Source organism: Chiloscyllium plagiosum, chromosome 10 (assembly GCF_004010195.1).
Source record: "Chiloscyllium plagiosum isolate BGI_BamShark_2017 chromosome 10, ASM401019v2, whole genome shotgun sequence".
NCBI lineage: Eukaryota > Metazoa > Chordata > Chondrichthyes > Orectolobiformes > Hemiscylliidae > Chiloscyllium > Chiloscyllium plagiosum.
Genome location: NC_057719.1, coordinates 92,387,297 through 92,398,612, shown reverse-complemented (window position 1 = coordinate 92,398,612; position 11,316 = coordinate 92,387,297). Strand labels below are relative to the sequence as shown.

Here is an 11,316-nt window from a genome sequence, read left to right as displayed (position 1 = left end):
CCACCTTATCTCAGTCCCAACCCTCGGACTCAGCACCGCCTTCTTGACCTGCAATCTTCTTCCCGACCTCTCCGCCCCCATCCCCTCTCCGGCCTATCACCCTCACCTTCACCTTCTTCCACCTATCGCATTCCCAACGCCCCTCCCCCAAGTCCCTCCTCCCTACCTTTTATCTTAGCCTGCTTGGCACACCTTCCTCATTCCTTAAGAAGGGCTTATGCTCGAAACATCGATTCTCCTGCTCCTTGGATGCTGCCTGACCTGCTGCGCTTGTCCAGCATCACACTTTTCAGCTCCCTCCATCACCAGAACGTCTTCCTCAGATAAGGAGATCAAACTGCACACACAATACTCCAGAGTGCGGTCTCACCAACAACGAAGGGCTTATGCTCGAAACATCGATTCTCCTGCTCCTTGGATGCTGCCTGACCTGCTGCGCTTGTCCAGCATCACACTTTTCAGCTCCCTCCATCACCAGAACGTCTTCCTCAGATAAGGAGATCAAACTGCACACACAATACTCCAGAGTGCGGTCTCACCAACAACCCTGTATAATAGCAGCAAGACCTCTCCTAACTGATGGGCAAAGGGAGTCTGGGGTTAGAAGGAGGCAGAAATTTCACCAAGATGGTGGGAGCATTCAAAAGGGAGGTATTTGAAAAATATGGGTGAAAACCATGAATTTAGCATAGAACATAGAGCATTCCAGTCAGTACAGGCCCTCGATGTTGCACCAACCTGTGGAACCAATCTGAAGCCCATCTAACCTACACTATTCTGTCACAAATCTTGTCCCTTTTTTCCCATAAGCTGTTCCTTGACTCAAGGAGACTCTGTCCTTGATTTTTTTCAGAGGGGTAATAAACTGGGCCGGGCTCTGATCAGTCTGGTTCGGTGCAGACATGGAAAGGATTTTGAGAGGCCTTTTGTTTATATGTAAACAGATGAGACTTCAGGCCAAAGTGGTCACGTTTTAGAGGGGAGTGGTCAGCTCTTGAGCTGAGCTGAGCAGTTTAGTTCAGTCTTGAACTGGGGAGTTCAACAGGGAGCTGTGTGGAAACTCTCTCTCTCTCTCTCTCTGTCTCTTTCTGCCCTTCAACTTCAACCTGTAAGCATGTGTTCCATTTATACTGGGTTTTAAAGGGAGTTTGCTTGTTGGGACTGTTGCGTGTATTCAGAACAGCATAATGAAGTCTCGTTTGGATAGACTGAGTTCTGTAGGGGTTCTTTGTATTTCCTTACATAACTTTGTGAATACATTTTTGCCTGTTTTAAAATCTAGTAGTCAACCGAGCTATCTTAATCTGGGTAATTTTCACCGTGCACTTACCAAAACAAATTGCAAAGTTATGGTCTGGGGCTGCCTGTTTAAGAATGTTTCCAGTGGTCTGGCCTAGCCCATAACAATTCCATTCTTGTCCATATGTTTATCCAATGACCATTTAAATGCCCTTAAAGTTGGCGAGTCTCTCACAGTTGCAGGCAGGGCATTCCACACCCCTACTACTTTCTGAGTAAAGAAACTACCTCTGACATCTATCAGTTTAAAGCAATGATAGAGAGAATGGGTGAAGGCAGGTCTTGATGCTGACTGGCGGTAGGAGGGCACTGGAAGGGCACTAAAGGTCAGAGGGTATAGCTTACTGATTGGTTATCCTTCCAGATCTCCCCACCCCATCGCAATGGATGCAGCCTTGGGAGTGGTCAAAAACGTAGGGTTGCGTTCCCACGGTTGGGAAGAGGCCAGAGTGTAAAGGCTGAAGCAAAAAGTCCAAATGGGGAGGGAAATGGAGGCTGAGAAGGACCAGGCCCTTCTAACAATACTAGCACTTCTCCCCAACCCTGACCAATCAGAATGAACAGAACAGGGCCATGCTAATTTGCAACAAGGCCCAAAGCTGCTCCTGACACCATCCAGGGGCTGACTGACTCCCTGCAGTGGCAACCAAGGGCACAGTGAGGGTCTGGATGGTTTGTCCAGAAAGGTGGGGGGGGAAACAGGGTGAACACCCACTTGCAGGATTGACCCAGGCCAGGGGTTTGCCCCCCAATGGGGCCACAGGCTGACACTGGAGGGTTCACAAGCTCTGAGTCCATTCCGAGTGAGTTGTGAGCTGTTCCCCCTCTCCTACAGGCTCCAAATCTCTCAGCTCTGACAGAGAGGCCTACAAACCTCAAACTGGGGCAACCGCGGGAAATGGTCTGGAGAGCCAGGATTGAAAGACGTTCTAGGATAATCCACAGGAGAATGGAAGAAACCGTCTTTTGGAACATTTTCTATCAACACAAGGGTTGATCAGCTACAGGTTGGACTGAGGGTCAAGAAGTATCCAACAGGTCATGGAGGATCCACGCCCTTAGCCTGACCCCATCCCCCTCCACCATCTCCTCTTCTCTACCCTTCCCCATATAGCCCTCTCTCTCCCCCCCCTGCCCCATTCCCTGGCACTAAATGCCCACCCCACCCTCAACCCCCTCCCCCAAACCCTCCCTACCCTCTCCCTCTGCCCTTCCCCCAGTGATGCTGATCCTGCTCCCAGGGCTAACTGACTAACTGTCCATGCCTTCTGCACTCCCTCCTTCCCCCGACATTTTACCTCTTTATCTGTTCCTGCTCTGATTTCAAATCCTGGACCATTTCCTCAATCCTGTTCTTTTCCACCTCCAGGACCTGATTCAGCCGTTCCAGCTCCTGCAACGAGATTAAAATGGATGTAGGTTTGCTCGCTGAGCTGGAAGGTTCGTTTTCAGACGTTTCGTCACCATACGCGGTAACATCATCAGTGAGCCTCCGAATGAAGCCTCATCCAGATCCTTAACCTGAGCTATAAATCTTCTCAAAACTCGATGAGATCAAAATGGTGCACCGACATCAGATCCCCCACAGCACTTCCACCCCATTCCTTTCACCCACCTGCTGAGGAATAGAAAAAATACCCGTTGCACAAAAAAAACTTGCCTTCTCCTGCCGGACGATTGTCAGAAAAGGGACAATTGGCACGGTGTCTGAAACCTGAACTCAAAATCAGACTGAGTGAGAGGGTTAGGGAGCTGACTGTGTGACTGATTTTGTCATCTCGAGCCCAGGCTGATGTTTTGGGGACATGGGCTTGATGGGCAGGTGGTGAAATGTGAATTATGCTTTTAAAACTCTATTTATTCTGAAAACAAAGTGGCGAGCGTAACAATTGTCGATTGTTACGTGTGGTCCTGTACGGAAGGAAATCTGCTGTTGTTACCTGGTGCGGCCTACACATTACAGCAATGTGGTCAACTCCTAACTACCTTCTGGGCTATAAATGCCAGCTCAGCCAGCGATGCCCAGATCCTGCGAACAAATAAAAATAAATCACTGTGGAAACAAAACACATTTTGATGAAGCCTTGCCCTCCTGCACTCATCAGGACAATTCACAAGAATGCCAATTCAAGGAGAAACAAACAACCCTTTGGGGACAGTGCAGATTGGTTGGCAGGTGGGCTGTAGCCATGGGGAATGCATCCACAAAATGCTGATTTTCGGTTAACAGCAGGCTCTGCTGAATTCAGAGACAAAATGTCTGGCTTGGGAATTTAAATTACCCTTATATCATTTCTCAGCAATGCTCAAGTTCTGCCCTACCAAATGACTATTCGAAATGATGTTAAGAGAAGTAAAGACAGAGAGATAGGAAAGGAGAGTAACAACGGTGAAGGAGGGGCTGAATATTGGCATTGCCAAGGGGTCAGGATATGAGTTGACGGTTATACGGGCCCCTTTGGGCAACTCCGCCATCTTAGCTACACTTACCGCCTTCTGTTCTCTCTGCAGACAAAGTTCTTCCGTCTCCTCCATCAATTTGTCTGGGGAAAAAAAAAATCCGAGTCCACATTACAACTCATTAATTAATTAGTATCCATTATCCAGAAAGCCAACCCATTAGCTGCACAGTCCCATCAACAGAGTCTCGGCTAGCATTTTTACAGAGTAAGCGAGACTCCGGGGAATTCCGAACGTGGCGGACAGGACCGCATTCTGGGATTTCTGCTCCCATTCCCGGGCTTCCCGATTTGTTTGACGGCATGGGGAAAGTGGGGGACAGGCGGTGAGGCCTGTATTCCCGATTCGGCTGACCCCACAGTGAGATTAGACTCCTCGTAGCTCCTGCAGGGTTCTTGGAATGAGGCTGGTTGCTCACTGTCCCTCAGATTCATTGCCTGAATACAGCGAGCATTCCAAAGGTGAAAGATGGCCCAGAGTAGCACCTTTGTTGACCAGCATGAACACGATGGGCCAAGTGGCCAGTTTCTGTGCTGTCAACGTCAAACTTCAAAAGGCCTTACCAAGCCAACCCATGCCCCACCAGTCTATTCTCGATCATCAGTAAACTGTGGGCACAGTGGCTCAGTGGTTAGCACAGCTGCCTTGCAACGCCAGGGACCCGGGTTCGATCCCAGCCTCAGGCGACTGTCTATGTGGAGTTTGCGCATTCTCCCCCGTGTCTGGGTGGGTTTCTTCCAGGTGCTCTGGTTTCCTCCCACTGTCCAAAGATGTGCAGGTCAGGGTGAATTGGCCATGGTAAATTGCATATAGTGTTCAAGGATGTATAAGTTAGATGCATTAGTCAGGGGTAAATGTAGAGTAGTAGGGGAATGGGTCTTGGTTGGTGGGTTACTCTTCGGAGGGTCGGTGTAGACTTGTTGGACTGATGGGCCTGTTTCCGCACTGTGGGGATTCTCTTAATTCCATGACCCACAAGGCCATCGCAGCTGGGGTTCCGACTGAGAGCTGACCTAAGTACTCCTGCTTCTCCTTGGCCAGTTGTAGGCCTTGGGCCTCCAGGCTGCCGATCATCGCCTCCCCGAGCTGGGCATTCTGCCAGGTTCTGTGGACAGACAGACACACAGAGAGAGGGGAAAGGTCAGTACAACAGCATGGACTGAAGGCAGTGGCCTCTCAGTATTATCACTGCAGTGTAAATCGAGGGGCCCAGGGAACGCTGTGGGGACCTAAGTTGCCATTCTGTTGTGTAAAACTGGAATTCAAATCCAGAACTGAGTGTCCAATTCTGGGGGAAGAGGCCATGCAGCTTGCTAACAGCTTCAAAGGGAGGAATTTCATAGACACAGGGAGAATGTGCAAACTCCACACAGACAGTCGCCCGAGGCTGGAATCGAACCCGGGTCTCTGGTGCTGTGAGGCAGCAGTGCTAACCACTGACCCACCGTGCTGCCTGTTCTGGCCTACTCCAGGGCCACAGCATTGTGACTGAATATTAACTGCCGTCTGGGTGGTTAGGGGTGGGCAGCAAAAGCTGGGCCTAGCCAGAGATGCCCACAACCCGTGGGTGAAATAATCTAAAACTAAAAACTGTCGGTTCACTGAGAATCGAACGATCCTTCAGTGCGACTGGCCGCTGTCCAAAACACTCAGACTGAGATCTCTCCATGGCCAGTCTAATTGCTGCAATAGATGGAATATAGTGCCGACACTCCGGGAGGTGTGACGGAGGTTGAAGCTGTCAGTGTGGTGTACCGCAGCCTGTTGTGTTTCTGCCTGCAGTGAGGAACACGGGTGGTCAGACTGAGGCCACAGTCACCCCATATCCCAGCACCCTGGCCTTCCTGTCCCTTTTGTGGTGGGTCTGTCTGGATCTGATAACCACCCCCCCCCCCCCCCCCCCCCCCCGGCTCGGTTTGCAGCGAGCGGTCTGTGGTACTTACACCTTCCCAGATTCCTGCAGCATCTCGAGCCAGTGCTGCTGGTCAAACTCTGTCTCGGCTGCAAGCAGTATGTTCCCCTGAAGAGAAAGTGCAGAGAGTTCACGTTAACCCTTCCTCTCATCACCGGGGAATGGGGGGACGGGAGGCTGAAATCCCGGGGACGCACGCACCAATGGGCGATCAGATCATGGAGTCACAGAATTGCTAACAGTGTGGAACAATACCATTCAGCCCACGGTATCTGTGCTAGCTCTCAGAGCATTTTAGCTGAAGAGTCATTCTGGTGCTTCTTGCATCATAACCCTGCATCACATTTCGATTTAAATAATCCTCTGATACCCCTCTTGAATGCCACAACTGAACCTGCCTCCACCACACCGCATAACCTTACATTATGATCCATCTGCCAAGTTTTCCTTCAAGCTGCCCCTACCCCACTGCAGACTGTTTACATCAATCTCACCATTTGACTTCCCACCTATTTCTGTGTCATCCACAAACGTAGCCACAGCACATTCACTTTCCTTAGACAAGTCATGAATACATGTTGCAAACAATCGTGGTGTGTGCACCTCACATACTCACTGGGTGAGAAAGGTTTCTTCCTCATCTTGCATTCGCTTCTTCCGCACAGCACTTCAATTCTGCACCCTCTGTTTCTCAACTGATTACTGAGTCGGAACAGTTTCTTCCTACGCCCTCTACCCAGATTGGGAAAACTCAATCAAATCTCCTCTTAACCTTTCCCTCTCCGTGGAAAGCCAGACCTCGTTGCGCCAATCTCTCCTCACCCCTGCATTCTCGAGGGTAATGAAATGTATCAACGGGAAAGTGTTTCAATTGAGCATGTCTGGGAGGGCTAGAGGCCAGGATTCCGATCTAAGGAACAACAGGAAGTTGAATTGAGAGACATTCCCTGGTTACGGAGTAGAGAGATTACTGGAACCAGACCTGGGTTCACCCGCTTCCTGAGCAAAACAAACCACACACCAATCAGGCCTAGCCCTGCTTCTCTCTCCACTGACGGTGTGCTTTCTCCAGCACTTTCTGTTTTTAAATGAGTCATTGATATATGTTGCAAATAATTGTGGACTCGGCACTGCTCCCTGTGGAACTGCACAGATTGCCATCCTGAAAATACCCCCCTTTTCCAAACTCTCTTCTTTCTATGAGTTAACTAATCCCGTATCCATGCTAATATGCTACCACCTACACAATGGGCTCTTACGTTATTAAGGAGCTAATGTGTGCTATCTTATAAACCAACTATGAATCCAAATATATTATATCGACTGGTTCCCCCCTTATGTGTCCTCCTCAAGTAATGTGTTTCTGAGGCCCATTTCTCCTTCAGGAAGCCATGCTGACTCTACACCAGTTGCAGTCAGCAGTGCCCTGGAAGAGCACTCAATATCGCAGAGCAACCCTGGTCAAAGGTCAATGATTTTGTCCAAAGCACTTCTTCACTTTAACAAGTAACATAATCTTTTAGCTGTGTGTGTGTGGAAATTGATGCCACTCGCAAACATCTGACCTCCTCAGAGAGAGACAATTAGTTATGTGCACATTGTCGGGATGACTACTCGACAGTGAGGTGAGGAGACCATAAAATGTACAGGTATTGTGATTCACCTGTGCTGTTGGGTTGATTCTGTATCGTTCTAATCCAGCCAACTGAGCTAACCCGTCCCCATGGTTTCTACATGATACAGAGTCATTAGATTATACTGTCATATAGCACAGAAACAGAGCCTTTGGGTCCAACATATCCACACTGACCAGGTTTCCTAACCTGAACTAGTTCCATTTGCCTGCGTTTGTCACAAAACCCTCCAAACCCTTCCTACTCATATACCCATTCAGATGCCTTTCAAATGTTGTAATTGTACCCACCTCCGCCACCCCCTCTGACAGCTCATCCCATACACGCACCACCCTGTGTGTGAAAAAGGTTGCCCCTCAGGTCCCTGTTAAATCTTTCCCCTCTCACCTTAAACCTACGCCCTCTACTTTTGGACACCCTTACCCGGGGGAAAAGCTATTCATGTAATCTATGCCCCTCATGATTTTATCAACATCAATAAGGTCACCCCCTCAACCTCATATGCTCCAGGGAAAAATTCCCAGCCTCTCCATATAATTTAAATCCTCCAGTCTCGGTAACATCCTTGGAAATCTTTTCTGCACCCTCTCCGGTTTAATAACATCCTTGCTATAGCAGAGATGTATTAGTCTGGGGTGAATATAGGGTAGGGGAATGGGTCTGGGTGGGTTACTCTTCAGAGGGTCGGTGTGGACTTGTTGGGCCGAAGGGCCTGTTTCCCACAATGTAGGGATCTTAACTCTAATTCTAGCTGAACGCAGTCCTCCAAATGCGGCCTCACCAATATCTTGTATAGTCATAACATGATGTCTCAACTCCTGTACTCAATGCTCTGACTAATGAAGGCAAGCATGCCTAACACCTTCTTCACCATCCTGTCTGCCCGCGATGCCACTTCCAAGGAACCGTGTAGCTGCACCTCTAGGTCTCTTTGTGCGACAACACTCCCCAGAGCCCTATCATTAACTGTTTGAGTCCTGCCCTGGTTCCTCTCACAAAGTGCAACACCTCATGTTTATCTAGTGGCTGTGACTCCTCTTTCGAAGCACCAAAATTGGAAGTGAAGTACTTTCTGACGTTTTACGACTTGACGACACGGTGCCATTTCCGCCAGGCCACTTTCTGAGATTGGCTGCGGCAGCCTTCCAGAAGCTTCCGTGAGGACGGTGCCCATTTCTGGAGCTGGGGGCCTCATGGAGCTAGGGAGCGGGTTCAGGAGAGCAGGCCGCAGTTGGCGGAGGTAAAACGCGGAGACAATATTTAAGAAAGGACACGTAGGGAGTAATGGGGAGGGAAAAGGGCATTAGATTAGATTAGATTAGATTAGATTAGATTAGATTACAGTGTGGAAACAGGCCCTTCGGCCCAACAAGTCCACACCGACCCGCCGAAGCGAAACCCATCCATACCCCTACATTTACCCCTTACCTAACACTAGGGGCAATTTAGTATGGCCAATTCACCTGACCCTGCACATCTTTGGACTGTGGGAGGAAACCGGAGCACCCGGAGGAAACCCACGCAGACACGGGGAGAATGTGCAAACTCCACACAGTCAGTCGCCTGAGGCGGGAATTGAACCCGGGTCTCTGGCGCTGTGAGGCAGCAGTGCTAACCACTGTGCCACCGTGCCACCCTAAAGTCCGTAAACCCCACATTTGCTGCATGTGGGGTTAATGAATATTTAGGGAACTTGACTGAAAGGAATCAGCCAACACCATCAGAGAGATAGTAAAATATTTGTTTTCCATTCAATGAATCATGATCGATTCGACTGCACTCTGGGTAATTAGATTCCATCAATTATGGGTCCATAACATTATTGCTTGATGTTTTATTCATGTAAATTTACCTTTTCTGGTTTGAAGGACCGTATTGATTCATTCCAAACATTTAATTCATTTGCTGCATTCATTTTACAGACTTATAATTTGTTTTGCGTCCGTTGATACTGTGGAACTGAACAGAAACTGTGTGATGAGATAGCAGTGACTTGATGTAGCAACTTGTAACCTCATTCACGCAGAGGGTGGTACGTGTATGGAATGAGCTGCCAGAGGAAGTGGTGGAGGCTGGTACAATTGCATCATTTAAGAGGCATCTGGATGGGTATATGAATAGGAAGGGTTTGGAGGATATGGGCCGGGGGCTGGCAGGTGGGATTAAATTGGGTTGGGATATCTGGCCGGCATGGACAGGTTGGACCGAAGGGTCTGTTTCCATGCTGTATGTTTCTATGATTCAGCCACTCAGTTGTACAGTTATTCAATCACAGAGCCGTACAGCACAGAAACAGACCCTTCGTCCATGCCAACCTGATTTCTCAAACTAGATTAGTTCCATTTGCCTGTTTCTGGCCCATATCCCTCATTCCTGATGAAGGGTTTATGCTCAAAATATCCATTCTCCTGCTCCTCGAATGCTGCCTGACTTGCTGTGCTTTTCCAGCACCACACTCTCGACCCATATCCCTCTGAACCTTCCTATCCATGTATCTGTCCATACCTTTTAAATGCTGTAATTGTACCAGCCTCTACCATTCCCTCTGGCAGCTCATTCCATACACGCACCACCCTCTGCGTGAAAAAGCTGCCCCTTAGGTCTCTTTTATATCTTTCCCCTCTCACCCTAAACCTATGCCCTATAGTTCTGGTCCCCCCAACCCCAGGGAAAAGACCTCGGCTATTCACCCTATCCATGCCCCTCATGGTTTTACAAACCTCTATAAGGTCACCCCTCAACCCCTGGTGCTGCGGGGAGAAAAGTCCTAGCCTATCCAGCCTCAACTGAAACCCTCCAATCCCAGCAACACCATGGTCAATCTTTTCTGCACCCCCCCCCCACCCCCCCACTGCCCCCATACAGTTTACTAATAGCAGAGCAACCAGTACAGTTCAGCAAAGCTAAAGAGAAGAGGGAGGAGGAGAAGGAGGCCAAGTCTATGGGAGCAAAGCTAGTCTTACAGTAATGGTGCTGTAAAACTACTCTTGATTGTTAAGACCATGATATATGGCAGCACGAATAGGCCATTCAGCCCATCAATGAAATGATGGCTGATCTAATCATCCTTAACTCCATGTTGTGCCCGTTCCACATAACCCTCGATTCCCTTACCGATTAAAAATCTGTCCCTCAGCCTTCTATATACGGAACGGGCCAGTCTCGGTAGCCCTCTGAGGTTAAAAATCCCACAGATCCATCACCATCTGAGAGGACGCGTTCCTCCTCCTCTCTGCCTTAAATGGGCGACCCGTCATTCTGAGATCAGGCTGTCTGCTCCAAGACTCTCCCACAAGGGGAAACAACCTTTCTGCATCTCCCCGGTCGAGTAAGTTTCAATAAAGTTGCCTCTCATTCAGCGAAACCTCCAGGCCCAAACAACTCACCCTCTCCTCATAAGACAGTCCCTCCACAGCCGGGATCAGCCAAATGAACGTTCTCTGGACTGTCTCAAAAGTTAGTCTATCTTTCCTTAGATAAGGGACGCAAAACAGTTCACAGTATTCCAACTCTTGTCTGACGAGTGCCTTGTCTAGGTTCAGCGAAAGCTCCCTACTTTGATATTCCATTCCCTTTGAAATAAAGGCCAACATTCCATTTGCCTTCCCTATCACTCGCTGGAATATGGATGTTAGTTTTTTTGTGTTTCGTGGATGAAGACGCCAAGGAGATAGCCCGAGGTGCAGGCTATTAGACTAGATAGGATTGAGGTTTGCAAGGAGAAGGTGTTAGCAATTCTGGCAAGTGTGAAAATGGATAAGTCCCCTGGGCCGGATGGGATTTACCCGAGGTTTCTCTGGGAAGCCAGGGAGGAGACAATAGACAATAGACAATAGACAATATGTGCAGGAGTAGGTCATTCAGCCCTTCGAGCCTGCACCGCCATTCAATATAATCATGGCTGATCATTCCTAATCAGTATCCTGTTCCTGCCTTATCTCCATAACCCTTGATTCCACTATCTTTGAGAGGTCTATCCAACTCTTTCTTAAATGAATCCAGAGAATGGGC

General features: G+C 48.8%; 1 protein-coding gene across 1 annotated transcript in view; it reads right to left on the bottom strand.

The window, feature by feature from the left end:
• Positions 1-11,316, bottom strand: part of plekhd1 (pleckstrin homology domain containing, family D (with coiled-coil domains) member 1) — a 94,756-nt gene that overhangs the window by 30,691 nt on the left and 52,749 nt on the right. Inside the window, exons 4-7 of the mRNA XM_043698522.1 lie at positions 5,703-5,779; positions 4,773-4,864; positions 3,790-3,842; positions 2,598-2,692 (exon numbers count right to left, since the gene is read on the bottom strand). Coding sequence (XP_043554457.1) covers positions 2,598-2,692; positions 3,790-3,842; positions 4,773-4,864; positions 5,703-5,779 — 317 coding nt within the window. The remainder of the gene's footprint in view (positions 1-2,597; positions 2,693-3,789; positions 3,843-4,772; positions 4,865-5,702; positions 5,780-11,316) is intronic.